Source organism: Scyliorhinus canicula, chromosome 19 (genome assembly GCF_902713615.1).
Source record: "Scyliorhinus canicula chromosome 19, sScyCan1.1, whole genome shotgun sequence".
Taxonomy (NCBI): domain Eukaryota; kingdom Metazoa; phylum Chordata; class Chondrichthyes; order Carcharhiniformes; family Scyliorhinidae; genus Scyliorhinus; species Scyliorhinus canicula.
In genome coordinates, this window is record NC_052164.1 from 27865894 (window position 1) to 27885523 (window position 19630).

Sequence of the window (19630 nt, forward strand, 5' to 3'; positions counted from 1 at the left end):
TGCAGGTCAGGGGGAGTTACAAGGTGAGGGCGGGGGAGTGGACCTAGGGTAAATTGCACTTTCGGAGGATTAGTGCATATCAAATGGGATGAATGGCCTCTTCCTGCACTGTAGGAATTATATGGTTCATATGCTCAACTCTAACAGAGAGAATGAGGATTTGAAATCAATTTGTAGGTCAAATTATTTTTGAATTCTTTACCAGAAACCTTTACTTGTATAGGCAGCACACATATGCTCAGAAATATGATAAAGAGCATGCAGTTTGGGTGCAACATGGAAATGGAATGAAAATTAACAAGCAGATGGAAAATGGTCAGCATTGAAGCAAACAATAATAGCAGCAAGGCTTTATAACTGAAGATAGTGGTGTTATCTCTGCAGTGCTTGCACAAAGAACAGGGAACTTAGCCTAGGTAAACACTGTGTCCCTTATACATGAGCAGAAGGCTACATTTACTGGAAAATCCACTCACTGTTAATATGTCCTTTCCCCATTTGTTCCCTGATGATGCTCTTTCATGCCAGGAAATGCACCCCATGGTCACCCTCCAACACCCACAGTAATAGATGTTCATGTTTGAGTGTAGAAGCTGAATCCTCTGATTACAAACAGAGTGAGCAGTGACAGTCACACTGTTCTTGGTGGACATCCCAAACTAAAAATTTTAAAGGGGCCAGGAGACCTCGCTCAGCAGCGACGCTTTCTCTACTTCCTGCCGTCACCTAAGTCATTCAACTCTTCCAAAAAGTGCCAGTTTCACACCCTCACCACTACTCACAGAGACCCAATCTAATATGGCCCACACCAAAATAGTTGCTGCTTTCACCCACTGAACTACCAGCAATGGGGCACCTCTGGGATCGGTCCTACTCTCCCTCTACTATATACCCACTCATCTATCTGCTTGATTACCTCCAACTCGAAAAAAACATCTGCAATTCTGCCATTTCACCAAGCAGTGGATAACAAACCTCATCTCCACAAAGCCTGTTCACCTGGAAGCCACTCTAAAAGAGTGTCGAGCTGCTGTCCTCAGCCAGGAAATGTACCGAAATTGGAGTACCTCCATGAAGGCCCCCCCCACCCACCCTCTGGATTTTAACTTTCTGGACTTTGGAAATTACATTAAATAATATTAATTTCTGTGGTTCTTTAACTACTGTAATCTATAATTGTAAAAGTCCATCTTTTCTACCAGGATAGATGGATTGACCATGCTAAACTGCCCCTTAGTGTCCAAACACTAGGTGGGGTTACAGGGATAGGGTGGGGAGTGGGCCTAGGTGGTGTGCTCTTTCGGAGGGTTGGCACAGACTCGATGAGCTGAATGGCCTTTTTCTGCACTGTGGGGATTCTATGATCTTCTGGGGGTGTGTGTAAGGTTGTGAGTGTCCCTCCTCCCCACAGCTCATCTCGGGTTTGAAAATGTGAATAAACTAACATTCTGAATGAATCATGAAGAGAGCTGCAAGTTACTTAGCTGCAAGTTAGGGGAGGTGGTGGCAGAGTGGTATTATCACTGGACTAGTAAACCAGAGCCCCAGAGTAATGCTCTAGGGACACTGGTGTATATCCTGCTACCGCAGATGGTTAAATTTGAATTCAATAAAAATCTGGAATTAAAAGTCTAATGATGACCATGAAACTATTGTCGATTGTCATTAAAACTAATTTGGTTCACTAATGTTCTTCAGGGAGGGAAATTTGCTATCCTTACCTGGTCTGGCCTACATGTGAGTCCAGACCCACAGCAATGTAGTTGACTCTTAACTGCCCCCTCATGGGCAACAAATGCTGGCACAGCCTGCGATGCCCACGTCCCATGAAAAATAAAAAACACTAACAAAATAAGACCGTGCAAATTCAATTACCAGGAATAGGGAAGGGGATGGTCCACTGAGATCCACACCCTGCATTCGCTGCCAAATCCCCTCACTGTCTTTCACATAACCCACTCCGCATGACACCAAGTGCACCACCACCCCCCCCCCCCCCCCCCTCCACCCTTTCCACTCTGCCACTCACCTGTGCCTGAGTCCACTGTGATCTTAGCCTTTGAGTAGGAGAAGTATCGGGATAACCCACCACCTTCCCAGTAGCATGCTGAGCAAGGAAGAGCTATCAGCCTCTGATTGGCCACAGTTCTCAGCACAAGAGGCCTCTGCCTTACCTGGGGTCCTTGACCCCAGGAAAGGCGCAACACTGCCCAGTTAGGTGCCCGACTGGCAATCAAAGTGATGCGCTTTCTTGAGACAGGCAACTTGGAGCTCTCACCCGCTCTCCAGCAAGCGAGCAAGACCTCGAACACCTGCACTAAATACTACCCATCGTATTCTGATACAATGTCCGTGGAGACCATTAACTTGCAAAACAAATTTGCAAAATGCACAAAAGGTCAGCAGCCAAAAGAGAAAGATAAGTTGATCTTTGGATAGTCTCCTTCTCAGAATAACTCAACATTTCAAATGTCCACATGAGATATTGGTTTAACAAAATCACCTTTAAAATGGGTAAATAGTGATATGTATTGACAATTTGGTAGATATTACCCATTGGCAGCAGGCATTTATTTCCATGAAATTTGATCAAACTCCTTTGTTTCCACTTGATGTAGATTTTAATATTAAATACTTGGTTGTTCCTTTACCATATTGTCAAAATGTATAAATGTTTAGATGAACTGAGTTATATGAGTGTTCACTAGAGACATTAGGCAGCCTCATGATGTCAAGCATCTATATTATCAGTTTTACTAACGCACTAATAAGATCAATGTATTTCATAAAAAGGCACATTACATTGCTCTCATTGTTGTTTGCATTACATCCCTAGCTTCCATAAAGCCTAAAAGCAAAAGTTTGCTGTTTCTTTGACCTGCCTATGTTGGATTTGAAAGCCTCTTGGAATTTACTAAAAGGCTGAAGTACAGAAAACAGTCTCATAGTTCCGCTTAGAAAAACCTAATGCTAGCTTGAGTAAAGAAAATAATAAGATGTATTTTACAGTGAGGAACATTGCAATCTACTGCAGAAATATAAAGGCCAGATTTGAAATGGTATCTGCAGCAGACAATATTCTCCAGCCTCCTTGTTTGCACTCACTGAGCGTGGTGCCATTGGAGATCATAATCTAATCCTGGATTATACTGCTTCATCTTCCCATGTGTCTCAAAAAGGAATTATTCATGCTGTCCATATTAGTGGAAATATTAGAATTTGTGCATTGCCTCCAGTCATGTTAATTTACAGCATCTGTTTGGCTTTGTGGTGGCCCTGGTCTGAGTCAGAAGGATGCTCTGTTATCTCCACTGTAAAAACTTGCACACGTTACTGAGGTTCTACATTCCAGGGCAACAATGAGAAAGTGCTGTACAATAAGAGGTGCTGTGCTTTAGATCAAATGTCAGGACGATACCGACAACCTGTTCAAGTGAGCAAAAGTGTTTATATGGAATCAGTTGAACAATAGTAGGGAGAGTGAACCTGCCAATGGCTAGGTCATTACTCAACCCTCCTACCAACATCAACAAAACAGATTAGCTAGACATTCATTTTATTGGTGTTTGGTGAGACTGTGCTATGCATAAATAGGTGGCTATTTTTATCTACAAATAATTTAAGTTGAAGGTATTAAGACATGCTAAGATGTGACAGGTGTTACATAGCTAGAGGTTTTCTTCTTTGCAAACTCATGGCCTAAAATGTTTTAGGGTTAGAGTGAATAATTATATTTTAGTGTGGCCAAACAATCAATTCCTGACCTTCATGCAGACACTGATTAATTTGACTTGCATTCATTTGCCTTCATTCATTGGTTATGCACCAATGCACCAAAGCTGTTAACATTAAACAAATTGGAAAATTAATCTTTAAAAATCCCCAAGACTTCAGATTGCCGTAAAGCAAAAACAAGGGGATTCAAACCCTTTGAAGAATACGGCTAACAGTTCTGTTGCCAGTTTAGTTATGGCTAAAAGGTTCCTCAAAAAAATATAAAGTGGAGATTTATTGTTTTTATGAACTCCTGGACAATGGCAAGTTGATTCCTTCAATGTGGAGTTGATTTGGCCAAGAATTGAGCAGGCTCCACTAAACCAGGCAAACTATTTATTACTGTGAGATGGAGTTTGAAATTAACACTTATAGGATTAGAGTCCCTTTGAATGAATGTTGATATGACTTGCAGGTTAGTTTGTCAAATGGTTAAGATGTGCACTTCTAACTGATAGGAACTTTGGTGGAATTTTGTAACATTTGCTCACCTGATAACTGTGCAGGCAACAATTGAATATCGGGAGGGGTTAGGGTGGGGATGGTTGTGAACCCTCCAAGATTGGCCTGAAGTCTCCAGGAACTGAACATCAATTTCCAGGGCAACCTTGGATAAAAATCACCTGGTCATTAAAAACACATGGATTCTCCAGTCGCTGATGGCGAAATCGCATTCAGCGATCGGCCGGAGAATCAAAGTTTCCGAATAAATCCGGGGTGGTTTCGCTTTCGCGATGCTTGACCCCCTCCAAAGCGGCGTATTGCCGACCTCAGGATATTGCCTGAGGCCCGCCTCCCGACACTCCGCCCCCATCCGGCCGAGTTCCCGACGGCGTTGGTCGTGTGTGGTCCCATCCGTCAGGAACTCGGCATGGCGGCTGCGGACTCAGTCCAGCACCCCCACAGTCAGGATAGGTCCGATCCACGGGCAGGGGGGGGGACTTTATCAGGGGTTGGGGGCACTGTGGGAGGGCGCACAAGCTGTCTGAAGGGGGGGACTATTTTGCGTGCCGGGTCCATGAGCGGCCTCCGCCATGTAGCATGGCGCAGCCACGGACCCGGCAATTCTCTGGGCCGTATTGGCATTTACGCCATTTTGTCTGGCGTAAAACACCACCGTTTCTGGACATAGCCCCAGAATCGTAGAATTCAGCCCCAGTTTTGTTTATCATTTTCTTTGAACATTTCTCTTTCCCATTGTTGCCTGGGTGTGTGAACCTTAGTTACAAAAATATTGAAATGGTGAAAAAAAAGTCAAGTCTTGTTCAGTTAGGTAATTAACCTTTCTGCTTTCCCATTGGTGTAGGAAGGCAGTGCGCCACAAGGATTATTGACTGACTAGTGAGTGGAGCTTGGGAGCAAATCATGTCATCAGAATTGGCAACTCTAGGAGGAGGATAGCGCCCTGGCCACTCCATTAATGCTAAGGACTAAAGATAAAATTTCCAGTTGGATTGTAAATAAGGGAGTGACATGGCTGTTTGCAGTAAGGAGGAGGCTGTCTGCATATGCAAATCATGTGCTGACACACTTACAAGGGCCTGATTCCAATTTTTAGGTACACATGGGCCGAGTGTGCCTGTGCCAGTCACTCTCTACCCATTTGTAGAAAGCTTAAAGGGGCCTAGCCAACAAAGCTGAAAAAGAGGACTGCAAATCAGGAAACTTAATTTGGGGCTGGCAAAGCCAAGAGACTAAGTGTTTTTCTCGGCCCTCAAAAAGTTCTGTCACGGTCTGTTTGGGACCTCACCAGGATCATCATCCCCTCCCACACCCAAAGACCCCGCCAGTCATTAGGGAGTCAGCCAATTTCTCAGCCTCCCACAATTGGCAGGCTATTAAGGAGACTTAAGGAGGCTAAATTAGCTTGGGCTGAAAGTGAAGTGGTTTCGCCATCAACCTTGCACCCATTCCAGGTGAAACCTCACGGTCATGCCCTTTGTGTTCAAGTCCCCTCAACAGCTGACGACTGGGCATTTTGCGTAGTGATTTATTGTGTGAGATCTCAGCAACACTGCTGGAGGAAAGCTGTGAATTCCATCAGGCTCATTGGATTCCTCCTGCTGACAGAGTAGCCAGGAGCCACTTATCTAATTGCTCACCACCTCAGCTTCTACAGGTTGAATGGAGACAAGTGGTTGTGACAGGCAAATGAGGTAAAGTAATGGCTAATTCAAAATATATTTTCTCAGCATTTAGCTTGCAGTTTTGAACAAACGCGACGCAAAGTAAGTGGTATTCCACCCATCAATATTTTATCAAAACTGTTGATGTTCCAGAACGGATTACCTATTATGTGTTTGTGGCAAAGTTAATTTTAGTAAAATTTCTGACAGGAGGAATTTAATTCTCAAAATGATCTGAGGGAGTAACACAAAGATGGAATTTGATCTTTTGGTTTCCAAACAGCGCATGTTTAGAAAAATTGTTCTGTATAGGAATAAATCTCTCACCATGATTCTTTGATGGCTGTTATTTGGTTCAAAGTACAATTACATATCACCCTAGGCAGGGTCGTGATCGAGCTCTGCAAAGCATCTTGTTCGATCTTGATTAGACCCAATGTGGCTTAAATGATTGGCATAAAATCAAAATAGGTTAAGACTATACTGATGTTCACATGTTCTTGTGAAATGCTTTTGTTCTCTGTTTTAATAAAGGGGTTATCCCATTTAAAATAAATGGTGATAGACTGCACGCGTTTATTTTTGCTTCCTTTGAAGTAAATTGATAATGCTGTCAGTAAGACAGTGGGCAAAGACATTTTATCCAAGCATGTGACATGCTTATTTACCAGTGTCTTTTTAAAAATTTGTGTTAAAAAAAGCATTTGTCTGTGTATTGCACGCGATCATATTCTGGGGAAACCTCAAGGTTCTTCATGTTTCATTGAATTTTTTTTAAAAGTTGAATTTACTGTTTGATGCAGGCAAATACAGCAGCTAATGTTCACTCGGACGGGATGTCACAGACTTATGAATTACCTGTTTTGGTAGTGATTAGGGAGGAATGTTGACCAAGACAACTTCCTGCTCTCCTTCCTACCTATTTGGTATTAGGTATTTTCCTAGATTATACTTCAGCTCTTGCAGGGGGGTCGTGGTGGGGGTGGGGTTAAACTCATAATCTTGGGATGAGGGCGGGTTTAAACTCATAATCTTCCCTATTAAGTCCAAGAGTGACTACCAATTCAGCCAAACTGTAATCACTACGAAATGAAACTCACCTACATTACAGCAAATGTCATTAACATTCACCGAGTGCTTTGGGATTGCTCTCACTAGTTGCATTGGGTTGGTGTAAAAGCCCTGAGTTATATACTGCTGTGTGCTTAAATGGATTTGTAATGTAAGGAGTTTTGAGTTCTCTAAGTAGCAGTCTCATTGGGATGGTTAGCTCTCTGGTAAGATCAAAAATGTTAAAATGAAGCTTTTAAACTTGGCTCTGTGCCAAGCTTTGTTGATACTGTGGCAGACATTAAACTCAAGCAGTGTTGGACTTTATCTTTGGATTGGCCTGCACCTCTTGTCTTAAGTGCATTTTGGGTGACTTCATACCTAAATTGCACCACACTATTTATGTCAATGAAAAGCTCAAACTGCTTTGAATGAGCATAAAATGTTTAGTATAAGTGGCCTATTTCAATGTTCTCACTGCGCTTTAAAATGTACAAAACTGAGCAATTTCTCTGGAGAGATAGTTTTAAAAGTATTGAGTACTAAAAGTCTGTAATTAACAACGGAAAAATCTCACACAAAATAAAATCCTGCAGATACTGGGAATATGAAATGATGAGAAAATGCTGGAGATTCTCGGCCGGCCTGTGGGAAAGGTAACGTTTCAAGTTGGCGACCCTTGGTCAGAACGAAAGATCATCGACCTGAAAAAGGTTAGCTGTCGTACATCTCTCCAAACAATGGATAAAAGCAAATTACTGCAGATGCTGGAATCTGAAACCAAAAAGAAAATGCTGGAAAATCTCAGCAGGTCTGGCAGAATCTGTGGGGAGAGAAAAGAGTTAACGTTTCGAGTCCAGATGACCCTTTGTCAAAGCTATTATACAGAGAAAGAGGGAAATATTTATTCTGTGGAGTGAGAATGAAAGATGAGTCATAGCCACAGAACCCCAGAGAAACGTATTAGCACCCCGTTTCCCTGGGTTTCTGTGGCTATGACTCATCTTTCACCATCTACCCCCCTCAGCTGCTGACCAGTCAACTAGACATTTCCAGTTTTTAGCTGCTTCTATGTCAATAGTCACCAGATCGCAAATCACGCCGTGAAGCCTGATTTAACTATACTTGAAATACAAAGAGAAAATACAGTACTGGACATATTCAGCATGTCAGACAGTAACCGTGTGTGTGTGTGGCGGCGGGACGGGGGGGGGGGGGGGGGGGGGCTAACGGTTCAGGTTGATGGTCTTTCTGGGGGTTTTTTTGCTCTCCACGATTGCTTTTCTTGAGCTGCTTAGTATTTTCCACGTCTTCTGTTTTATCTTTACTTCCAAATTTACAACAAAGTGCGTTTGGTCAGGTTGCCTGGGTAAGAGTGAAAAGCCCTCTCACGAGATACTTCTCAATGAAAGCCTTGACAATTCTACTCCGTGTCACCTTTTTTAATCCAAAATGAAATACAGGTTCATACAAGAGATCCTAAATATCCATTTTGCCATCTAGGTAAATATGCAACAAAGTTCAAAAGCCTTGTTGACATTTGAAATCAAAGAGTTTCCCCTCCCGGTATCAGGGATGGTGTTCCTTGCTTGGGTGTGATCCTCAAACACGAACACCTCATGTCTTATGTCCATGTACCAACATGTAGCAGGCGCCCACGTTATTAAAAAATGTACCAAACGCGTGCACATGACATGCCGGGCATGTCCGACTGGTTCCAAGCTGGAAGGAGCCTTGTTCTCACGCACAGAACATTCTTCCGTGATCACACCTCCCAGCAGTTGGACGGGGTCGTTTGTGGGATAGGCTGGGGTATTTTAATCCTCCTCACCGCATCAAATCGGACCTTTAATGTTCGATTAAAAGATACAACAGCAACCAACTTTTTGTCAGTTACATAACCAAGTTTATAAAGTGACCTGTTGAAATCCATAGAATCCCTATGGTGCAGAGTCTGCACCGACCCTCCGAAAGAGCACCCCATCTAGGCTCACAGTCCCGCTCGATCCCCGTCACCCCAGTTAACCTGTGGACGTGTGGGGCAATTTAGCATGGTCAATCCACCTAACCTGCAAATATTTGGTTAATCTTGATCACACTGTGTTAAGACACTTGCAGCTTTCTGTTGACTGGATAATAATGGATCGTCGCTGCTTGCAATGAACCTTTGCTTCAGAAAGATTATTGATAAACCAAAGTAAATTATGGACTGGCCGAGCCTCTAGGGAAGGAACACTAGGTGGCACCATTGCACACCGAATAATGCTGATCAGACAGGGTTACAGGCTGAAGATAAAGTGGTTGACTTCTATGCTTCTCGACTCAATCTCCCAGTATCAGAAATGTCCATTACGCAGTTCATTATTTGCAATGTGGTCGATGTGAGGCACATTTCAAACACGTGCAATAATCAAACAAGATGGTAAATTATCTGTGTCCCAGGAGCACCTTCAAGAGAACATGTTAAAATGATGGCTCGTTCCAGTCAAGCCACAGTAACTTTATTGCAGTGTTAATGTATGCCTACTTGTGACAATAGATTATTTTTAAAAAATATTAAAAAGCTTGGAGATCTCAAATAACGTATGTTGCAGTCTTTTCTAACTCATCTGTTCAATAATCGCAGCTGGTATCCACTGACCCGTTCAGTGTACCTCGAATTTAATTATAATTGCGAAAGGTTGTTTCTGAGATCTAGGGACAGGCGACAAGATGAAAAATAATAGTTCGGGGATAAGCCCAGCTAAAATTCGCTGAATGCATAACGGGTGCACGACACGGGCTGTATTCCTGTTTGCCTTTTATTTCCCTCACCCTCTCCTCCGCATCTTGAACAGAGAGCCCAAAATGTAAAGTAGGAAGGCCCCAGAGCGGTGTTAAACATGGACCCCTCCAGCCCACATCCAACAGTCTGCTCCAAACACTGCCCGGACAATATAAAGCGCCTTTAAAGTTTTATGCTCAGGGTGACAAGTTAAAGGGACGTGCAATCATTTGCAGAACCTAACTTAAGTTCTAAGTTAAAAGGGTTTTGCTGGAGTTACTTTGGGCATTCGGCAGCTTTTTGCTTGCTTTAGGCTAGTTTACTTTCCTCCACTTGCATCCCAAGACGTTTTATTTATTTTTTTGAGGTGGATCAGGTTAAAAAAAAACCTCTGAAGTCATCTTGTGAACCGCCAACCATGGGCGCCGCTCGGTGCTGTCAGCTCGCCGGGGTAAATAATGTGGATGGCACCTTTGGCGCACGGCTCCCCGTGAGTCACACACCCTTTGCTTGTCTACGGTTTCCAGCCTGTTCAGCCTCTCTGATGAAGGGTGTTTCGCAAAAATAAAAGGTGGAGACGCCACTGTGTGTGTCTGAGTGTGTGTTTTCTCTCTTACGGCGTCTGAAACCATGGGAAAACCTGCACCACAGGTTAGACCACACCTAACTCCCTGAAACTAAAACAGGTTGCGTTGCTGGAGGTGGGTTTCCAGTCGTTGGACAGTTTTTTTTCACAACTCTCATATATCTTAGTAACATCACTTTTTTAAAAAACACGATTTAAATTACGTGCAGGCTTCAAGAATGACCTATGAATGACAGATTAAAGGGTTCAGACCTTTATAGGACAAGGGTTGATCAATTGCAAAAGTTACAAATAGTATTCAGTTCAAATCCAATTTCGACTCTGCAATGACAACGTGAAGTTTCAGCCGTTTCCAAGCATTAAGGAAATGCTTCTTCAATGAACCCCATCAATGTGTGGTGTTCAAACACAAATAACCAGACGGTCGCGCGTAACATTTGAAGTATACATTTCCTTTGGTAGTATTTAATTTTTCAGGATACATGACAGTAGTAGAAAACGAGCCGGCATTACTCCCCCACCCAACCCCCCCCCCCCCCCCCCTCCCGCCCATGTGGGTCAGGTATCACCCCTTTTTTAAAAAAAAGAACTGGAGTTATCAAACGGAGAAGGACTGGAAAGACACAGGTCGAAACTTGTTCCGAATTCTGCTGAAGTTCCTCAAGCCCCTTGAAACAAAATGAATGCTTGGAGGGAGCATGTACATTTAAAAAAAAAGGCAGACACTTTTAATAGTTGAGAAAGAGTGATAATAGACTTGGCTCCACAAATATGAGCGTGGGAAGTCTGAAAACTTGGACTGGTTCTCTGAGCAACATCTCTGGAACCAATAAGCTTCCTGTATCCACCCTTCTGTTCCATATAATTAGGGGTTTAACCACGCTGGGCTGGTTAGGTTACAGCAGTTTGCTTTGAGTTTCAGACGCTGTGAGGATCTCGGCTCCTCGACGCACTGTGATGTGTGCATAGTCTGAGCTTTGTGTTTTAAAGATCAAATCGTCTCTTTTTTTAAATTTGTTGTTGTTGGTAAAAGGAAAAGCATATTGTCTGGAACAATGAGTGGAACTTATGAGAAAAAGCTACCAGCTCTCCTCACCGACATCCAGGGCTCTATGGGATGTCACGCTGCGAAAGACTCACCCACCCTGCCAGAGTCCACGGCGACCGATATTGGGTACTATAACCCTCAGTCCTGCCACCCGCAGCACGATTATTATCCGGCTTCGGCCTATTCTCAGCCCGTGAACCACTACCCATATCACCAGTTTAATCTGAACAATATCCCGGGGCCTGTCTCCTATTCACAGAAGGCCGACTACGCTTACAGCAACTCGTACCGTCAGTATGGGCACTTCAACCGGGATCCTCAAATGTCGGCGGCTGAGAGAGGTAAGAGGGGGGTTCCTCGTCATTCCCAATCGCTGTCTGAAGCCAGAGGCACTTTGAGAGATGCACCGGTCGGAAGCCCAAGTGGCAACTCTGCAGTCAATTGCATTCCCTTAGAGAAGGGGAGGGAGAGCTTGAGACTTGGAGAGCAGGTTTGCTGCTTGCATGACTACCAGAGGGAGATTGCAGTGAGGCCTTCGTATCCGAGCCTCCATAACCTGGCGTTCCTCTTAAAGGGATAGGTCACCTGAATGATCTGAAATAGCTGAGAGGTTGCCCTTAGATTCGTGTATCAGAATGGCGCGTTTAACCGGTTAGACTTTACCAAACGATGTTTGCCTTAGCAAACCCAAGGTGCCACCCAAACTGGGTTTAGCACTTTGCTCGGGGGAGTGCAGTTGGCCGTTTTGTTTTTATTTAAACCAAAGTGTTCAGGGGTGCAGAATGAGAATCGTGGACGGGCGCGCGCGTTTGACAGGACCATACAAGAAAGTGACACAGAGCACTGGCTGAAACTGACGCAGCATCAGGGATAGCACAACACAAGCCACCTGTGAAAGGGAAACTCCGTTTGTAGATTTAACAGGGGCTGTGTTTTTTCAGTCAATCACTTGATATGGAGAAGGTGGAAATTAGCACCAATGCAAAGTATCCATCTCTAACGAAGTTAAGCCTGACCCGTGCGGACAGTTCACAGAAGGTGACTTTCCATTTGCTTATCAATGCAGAAGCACGGTCTTGTGTACAGAAATGGAGGCAGACCTGTTTCTGGATACGTTTGAACCCCACAAGGGCTCAGAGGCCAGCAATCAGGCGGCGATGTGTGTTTGTGGGGGTGGAGTTGCGGGGGGGGGGGGGGGGGGGGAGAGATTGGGTTGGCGCTAGGGTTAGGACCATCATCTGCTTTCAGCGGTTGGTCGGAAGGAACTTGCTTTCCTCTCGGGGCCCGCTTGTTGAGGCATGGGCGCAATGGGAATTGGCATCGGGAAGTGGATACTTCTTCCCGCTGAAGCGGCGAACCCAGGTTGGAGTGTGAAAACCTGTTCAGACCAATTCTGTAACGACCGTGCCGAGTTCAGCTTCCTCTGTGCATTGTCACTGTGGCCGCGCGCACTCCTTTAATCCTTTATTGGCAAACCACTCAGAAAAATACAGAAAGTCACGAATAGACAAAGTGAAACTGTGCGCTGGAAGAGGTGGTAAACATGAAAGGGGATTGCACTATTCAAATGAGATAATGTATCTTGTGATAATAATTATCAATAAGAATAAGTCGCAGCTCCCTCCCATTTTTCTGTAATTTGTATCCGGAAAGGAACCTTTGAGTCAACTCGCAAAATGGCAAATACTCAAGAGTTTAGAGTCCTATTGCATCAGTCGAATATTCATATTGCCTCCCCGTGTCCTGTGAGAAACATGCATTCGCTTTGGTTTATTGTACATTCAGCATTTAATTGAAGTGTAATAGATACATTTTCTGCTTGGACTGAACTTTTAATTGCTGCGTTTTGAGGGTGTGTGTTTAATGATGTGAAGTCTCGACAATTCCGAGAGTGTGTTTCATTTCATTTTCTTTTATCGTGTGCTTAAGTTTCAGTGAAGGAAGAACCGGAGCCCGAGGTGCGAATTGTGAACGGGAAACCCAAAAAGATTCGCAAACCCAGAACCATCTACTCGAGCTTCCAGCTCGCCGCCCTGCAGAAACGCTTCCAAAAGGCGCAGTATCTGGCATTACCTGAGCGTGCAGAGCTGGCAGCCTCCCTGGGACTGACGCAAACACAGGTACACTCTACTCACCAGTATCGGTGCACGCACTGCCTTCACATCTTTCCCAACACCCTTGGGCTAAGGCTTGCCCTGGGAGGGTACAATAAGTAGCTTTAGTGATTTAAGTTCCACGCCCGCCTTACTGCTGAGACAAGTCATAACTCTCTCCACCCTCCCTCCCCCATACTGCTAAAAGCAGGTACAACAGCAACCTGCACCCTGTTGCGGTGATAATGGGGCGCTTTCAATACACGTTCTCTCTCCAAACCTGTTTCCAAGAACATTTCCTGCAATCTCGTTGACCATACTCGCATGCCCCAGTGATACTTTTAGCTCCAAAGAATTATTCACATAAGTGTTTCTGTGATCTTGCATGCTTTACTCTCGGTCTTGATGGGGGTTTGATTTTCCACCGATTATTGCTACCCTCTTGTCACTGGGAAAAGTTTAAATGGTGAAGTGGTGATAGTGAAAAGCTGTGACTTGCAGTATGATCAGGTCTCCATAGAACAGTTTTAAAAGTACCAGTAGTGAATAAATCAGTGACAAAGGGGGTTTAGCAAACATCCTGAACCACACCAAGACAACAGGCATGAAAATATTTCAACCAAAACTATCTGAAAAGACCTCAGAAAGTAGTTATCCATGTTTTGTCTCAATGGGTATGGGGCAGTTGGGGGGGGGGGGGGGGGTCTGGGGTGTGGAGAATTATTGGATTAATACTAATTAGACAAGAACATCCATGGAGTCAAAAATCATACTCCACCGAGTTCGATTTTTAACAGAGATTCAATAGAAAGTACTAAATATTGACTACTGAAATAATAGTCTATCTTTTAGTCCTACACATCTTCTCGGGACAACAGTACCATTGTCCCCACAGTGGTAGTTGTATTTATATATTTCGCGGGGGGGGCGGGGGGCGGGGGGGCTGACTTTTTAATGGTGCCTTTTGCTAAATGTTTACATGCTTCCTCTATCACTTTCTCATAACTTGCCAATGAAGTCTCACTCATCTGGTCTGTTTTTTTCTCTTTCCCACCTGCTCAGGTGAAAATTTGGTTTCAGAACAGAAGATCCAAGTTTAAGAAGCTGTACAAAAATGGAGAGCTCACGATGGAGCACAGTCCCAACAACAGCGATTCGATGGCATGCAATTCGCCCCCTTCTCCAGCCGTTTGGGAGAGTCACAGCTCAACGAGGAACCCCCTCCAACATCAAACCCAGCAGAACTCCTCCCAGAGCTACCTGGACGACTTCAACCACTGGTATCCACCCCACCCCTCGGGCTCTCACTTAACAGCAACAAACTCACTGCACCAGCCGCCACCTCAGAGTACTGGAGCAGTCTATTAAAACTTAACTTTTAACTTCAGAACTTTGAAACTGTTGATCTCTTGCTGTTTCCTAAAAAAAAAGACGACGATGGCAACAATAACAACAACAACATGCGTCTACATAGCTCCATTTGAAGTTGGGGGGGGGGGGGGGCAACATCCTAAAGCTCTTCACAGAACTGGCAAAAAACATAAATAAGTCAATGAATAAAACTCTACATCCAGGATGCAGAAGAGAAATTACATGAAATAAAGTCACCTGGAAAGCAGTCTGCATACCCCCCCCCCCCCCCCTCCCCATCCATTTATGTCGTAAAACACAGCAGTTTTGTACATAATACCAAAAACTGTATAAATGAGGAACGAAATCGGGGTACTTTGTTACCCCTGTCAGTTGTCAGATTTCCACTGCACACTGAATCGCTCTAACGTTCCCCAATTTCAGTGACAAGCAACATTCTGCATTCTATGCCTATGTTTTGTTATATTATTTAAGTTTTTTTTCTGATCTATTGGAGTGGTTAAATTATTACTGCCTGTATATTATTAGAGAGTGGCGGCCAGTTTTGTTTGCTGTAGCGGATAATAATGCATCCATTGAACTATATCCAATACAGTATAATTTAAAAGTGCGGTTTTCACTGTAAATTAGGAACGCAGTTTGCAATCGCCAATGTGATGGAGCACAAACGGACTAGACAAATAGCAGGAACTCTATTTATGATGCTCGGTCAGGGGCATCTTTTTCTAACAAAGTGTACATAAAATTTTACACACCAATTGTAAAATAATAATTAAGAAAATCCTTGCGGGTAATTTTTAAGAATATATGTGACACTGGGAGGAATTCCTCAAGTACATGAAAATGTCGCTGCAACTATTTAGTTAGGAAAGGACATCCAAGAAGCACCAACCACTGTTGTAACTTACCTTCTGTTTTGTAATGACTCTTTTAAATGCTTGTTTGACGATGTTCTTGAGAATAATGTTAATAAAAACAATCCTCATTCCACAACTTGAAATCTGTTGGCAATGTGGCTTATTCAGAGCTAGACTGTATTATTTGAACACCAAGTGTTCGCATGGTGGTCTTGTGATTGATCTATAAGAGTCATCATAAAACAATTAAACATAATACTTCCACGTGGCATTGCATTTTAATCAGGGTGTATCTCGATATTTAATTCCTATCCTACACAGTCTGAAAGGTACAGGCAAAGCAGGGAGGTGACCTAACATTACACCTGCATTTGCCTGAGTTTGAAGGGCTTCGATGGACTAGAGAGATGGACGTGAGTGACTTCATCGATATACATTGTGGCCCATGTCCTCAGAAAGGCTTGTGTAAAACATCGGAATAGGGTGCAATATTAAAACACATTCAAATAAATAAAAGCTTCACATAAGGGCAGCATGTGGATGGTAAATAGTTAAACATACACCCATCTCCTGCTATTAAAGGCAGTTTGGTTTGAGGGCTGCGTGCAAAAGCTCTATAGGCGACAGCCAGGCAGACATTCTGGAGACACAGAGTTGCGTGGAGCAGGATTTTATTAGGCACGACTGCCAGAAAAAAACTGCTCTATCGCCTGGGGTTAATATCGTGCTAGAGCTCACATACCAGCAAGTGCATCAAAGCTGTTGCAATTGCCAGGCTGACTGCAACAGGAGCTGCCTGATTTAACCCTATTCTTACCGAACTCAACCTCTGACTCCAATACAGCTCCGCATTTATACTGGGAGAGGGGCGTGGTGGTGGGGAGGAACGGGGTTGGAGAGGAAAATATTTCCAAGTAAAGTTTTACTAGTTTATCCCACCCTTTGTTGCTTGCTGCAACAAACTGATGCCCATTTTGGAAACATAGATCTCTGTATCCTCAGATAAGAATTTAGAACGGCGGTCCTCATTCATTCACCAGTTCAGATGCGGATCCATAAGGTTCCTGCTGTCCAACGGCCGCAAACTGGCAACAAATGCATTTTTCTCCTGACCGTCCTTAAATATGGTTTAACGGTTCGGCCCCGACGAAGGAAAGCAATAACAATGATACTTGTTGAAATGGGAAAACGAATTACATTTCTTTCAATGCCAATGGGATACATATTTTAAAACGCTGTCACATTGTGGATGCATTTCGTATGCGAGCTTAGGGTATGGTATTTGCACAGTGCTTTCTGCATATCAGCAGATCCCTGGATGGTGCATTTTACACAATTCCTTTCCGGGTATAGTTGCACGGATTTGCACACCCGTGCAAAGGTTTGGAAGGTGGACAGTTAGACCCCTCGATGTTCTTTCCACGCAATGTGGACAGACGGGTGGTTAATATTAAACATCCAAGCGCGCTGTGCCTCACGGCGAGTCGGGAATAAATCCCTACTATTTGCCACAGCACTGAAGTCCTGTGAGTCACGGTTATTTTCCCTACTTGTGTACATAATGGAGCGAGCAATAAATAAGACTGAGTAACCTCGCATTAGGAAATATCTTTGGGTAGTAATTAAAATGACATGACGAAATCGCAAAAGTGGTCTCCACATTGCCATTGAAGGGAGTGCGTGTGTGTCATGTTACAAAATATACGCTGTTGTATTCGCTCAAAAAGCCCATGAGTGGAGATGAAGAACATTTTAGAATGTCGCCGTTCAGCAGATTGCGAGGAATATCATAGGCAAAAAAAGACTGATGTCCCTGTCATTGGGACCAGGATGTGTATTGACGGCTGTGCTCTCTGTAATGGTCATTTTAATCACTTCAACAATTGCACCAATCCTCGAAACAAAATCAGTCCGGGAGGCCACTGTTTAATCAATCATTTCTATGTTTCAATTGCTCATGTGGCACCTGTAAAAAACTCAGGTGGATCGGGAGACTTTCCAAAGGCAAGACGGACCCTATGCATGGGTAGCAGTTGGAAAATGCAGATATAAGCTGCAGTTAAAAAACACAATGCTCATTTTTTTCAGTAATAACATGAAATATGCAGACATAGTGGTTGAAAAAAATCATCAATTATCGCAGATCAGATTACAGATTGTTACAATATCTCAATAGCGATATTGCGGACTCAGCCGTGGATTGTGCACACATATTTTCCCCTAAGGTGCACGGGCACGCATTAGAAGAACTCGGATAAACGACCGTTTCCTATTTTACCAGTGAATAGTGGCATCACTTCCATTGATAAACAGTTCTTGTAAATATGTATAGATCAAGGCCCGTGTGTGCAGCATGCATGTAGAGATCCAGTTCTCCAGGCCGCTTGGTGACTCAATGTTTGCAAAGATGCATCGCAGGGAGATTGCAACGTTAATGAATGTCCAGAATGTTGTGTCGAAAGCATCATGATAGCCTTGGCCACCTGCAAAAAATTGGCACGGCCTCAAACGATTGTACTCTGGTAATCGAACAGTAAGCCATCTCCAAGCCGCCGTCCATGCAATATGAGGGTTTTATTTTACCTAGAGAAATCAGCAGAGCCTCGGCGTCATATTTCTTCCATTTTAATCCCATGTTCTTCCTCGGACTTGCGATTCACGCAAAATTAACCCAAACGAACGCCATAGGTTGACATTGCGGCCAAGATGTGGACTGATTTGTATTATTACGTCTATTGGAAGCTTACTGCATGATACGTTTTAGATAGCAAAGTCGGGAAGCAGCAGTCCACCTTAAATACCGAGAAAAATAGGATGTTTGTACTCAGATGACAAAACAAAACTGCTATTGCTTTATAAATTTAACTCGATTTCTATAAAGTGATTTCTGGACCTTCTACGAACAGCGTGACCAGTTTATTAAGGTCAGGCTCGCATTATAGTTTAGAGCCATCCACCGCCGCCTCAACATCCCAAATCTTGGAAAGTTGCATTTAAAATTCAGTGAAGAGATTAGTTTCTGTTGGAGCCAAAGAACCATGGCAAAAAATGCAGCACCAAAGGAGGCCATTCGGCCATTCTTGACTGATCTCCACAGGTCATAGATGTTTACAGCATAGAAACAGGCCGTTCGGCCCAGCTTGTCTATGCCGCCCAATTTATATCACTAAGCTAGTCCCACTTGCCCGCATTTGACCCATATCCCTCCATGCCCACCCTGCCCATGTAACTGTCTAACTGCTTACAATCTGCTCATTTTATCTGTGGCGGAATTTTAGATTATATTACGTGGAGTTTTCCACTTGTAAGGATAGATTTCAAATTAACCTATTATTTATAAAGTGGGTTCCTTGAGCAATATAGATAACCTGTTTCCGTGTGGTAACGAAATAGGTTAAATGTTATAAATGTTCCAATCGCACACACAGACCAGTATGTAAAATATCAGCGGGTTCAGGCCTTGCCTAGCTGTACTTCGTATTTAATGGTTATAATTGATATTGTACAGGGTGCAATGGAAAAAAAATCGTTTATAAGTTGATTGAAATGTTAAAGTGGAGGCGATCTGAACCCTGGCATATTACATGACGCAGGTAGAGGGAGCAGCGGACTGCAATCGTGTCAGGGAGGATGACAAAGATAAAGGCTGTTTTAAGAAGGGCGCTTTGCAATACAAAGAAGAGCGCGTAAATACTTAGTTAAAGCTGGGTTTTAAAAATAGCCCGCCCATTGACAGAAAGAAAGTGAAACTGGCGGGGTGCTATTCTTGGGAGGGGGAGGGGGGGATAATTACAATTCACTTTCATTGATGCAAAATGTCTGCATCTTGAAATATTGCAAATATTGGCTCAAAAATAAAAGCATAACATTTGTGTTGTTCGCCGGTAGTTGGGGAGGAAACGACCAGCGTGGCCTTTCTCAGCCTTTCTACATAAGAAATAGATGGCACATAACATCGTTT

The 19630-nt window shown here is 43.6% G+C and overlaps 1 protein-coding gene across 1 annotated transcript; it reads left to right on the top strand.

Moving 5' to 3' along the window:
• The first annotated feature begins 11175 nt into the window (after positions 1-11175).
• Positions 11176-15812, top strand: dlx3b (distal-less homeobox 3b). Its single transcript, XM_038779590.1, has 3 exons — positions 11176-11689; positions 13278-13468; positions 14504-15812. The coding sequence occupies exons 1-3, from the start codon at positions 11356-11358 to the stop codon at positions 14807-14809; spliced, it is 831 nt and encodes a 276-aa protein (XP_038635518.1). The 5' UTR covers positions 11176-11355; the 3' UTR covers positions 14810-15812.
• Positions 15813-19630: the final 3818 nt, after the last annotated feature.

Coding starts and splice junctions, on each gene's coding strand:
- dlx3b (XM_038779590.1), top strand. CDS start 11,356: ATGAGTGGAACTTATGAGAAAAAGCTACCAGCTCTCCTCACCGACATC. Junction 11,690..13,277: donor AATGTCGGCGGCTGAGAGAG/GTAAGAGGGGGG, acceptor CGTGTGCTTAAG/TTTCAGTGAAGGAAGAACCG. Junction 13,469..14,503: donor TGGGACTGACGCAAACACAG/GTACACTCTACT, acceptor CCACCTGCTCAG/GTGAAAATTTGGTTTCAGAA.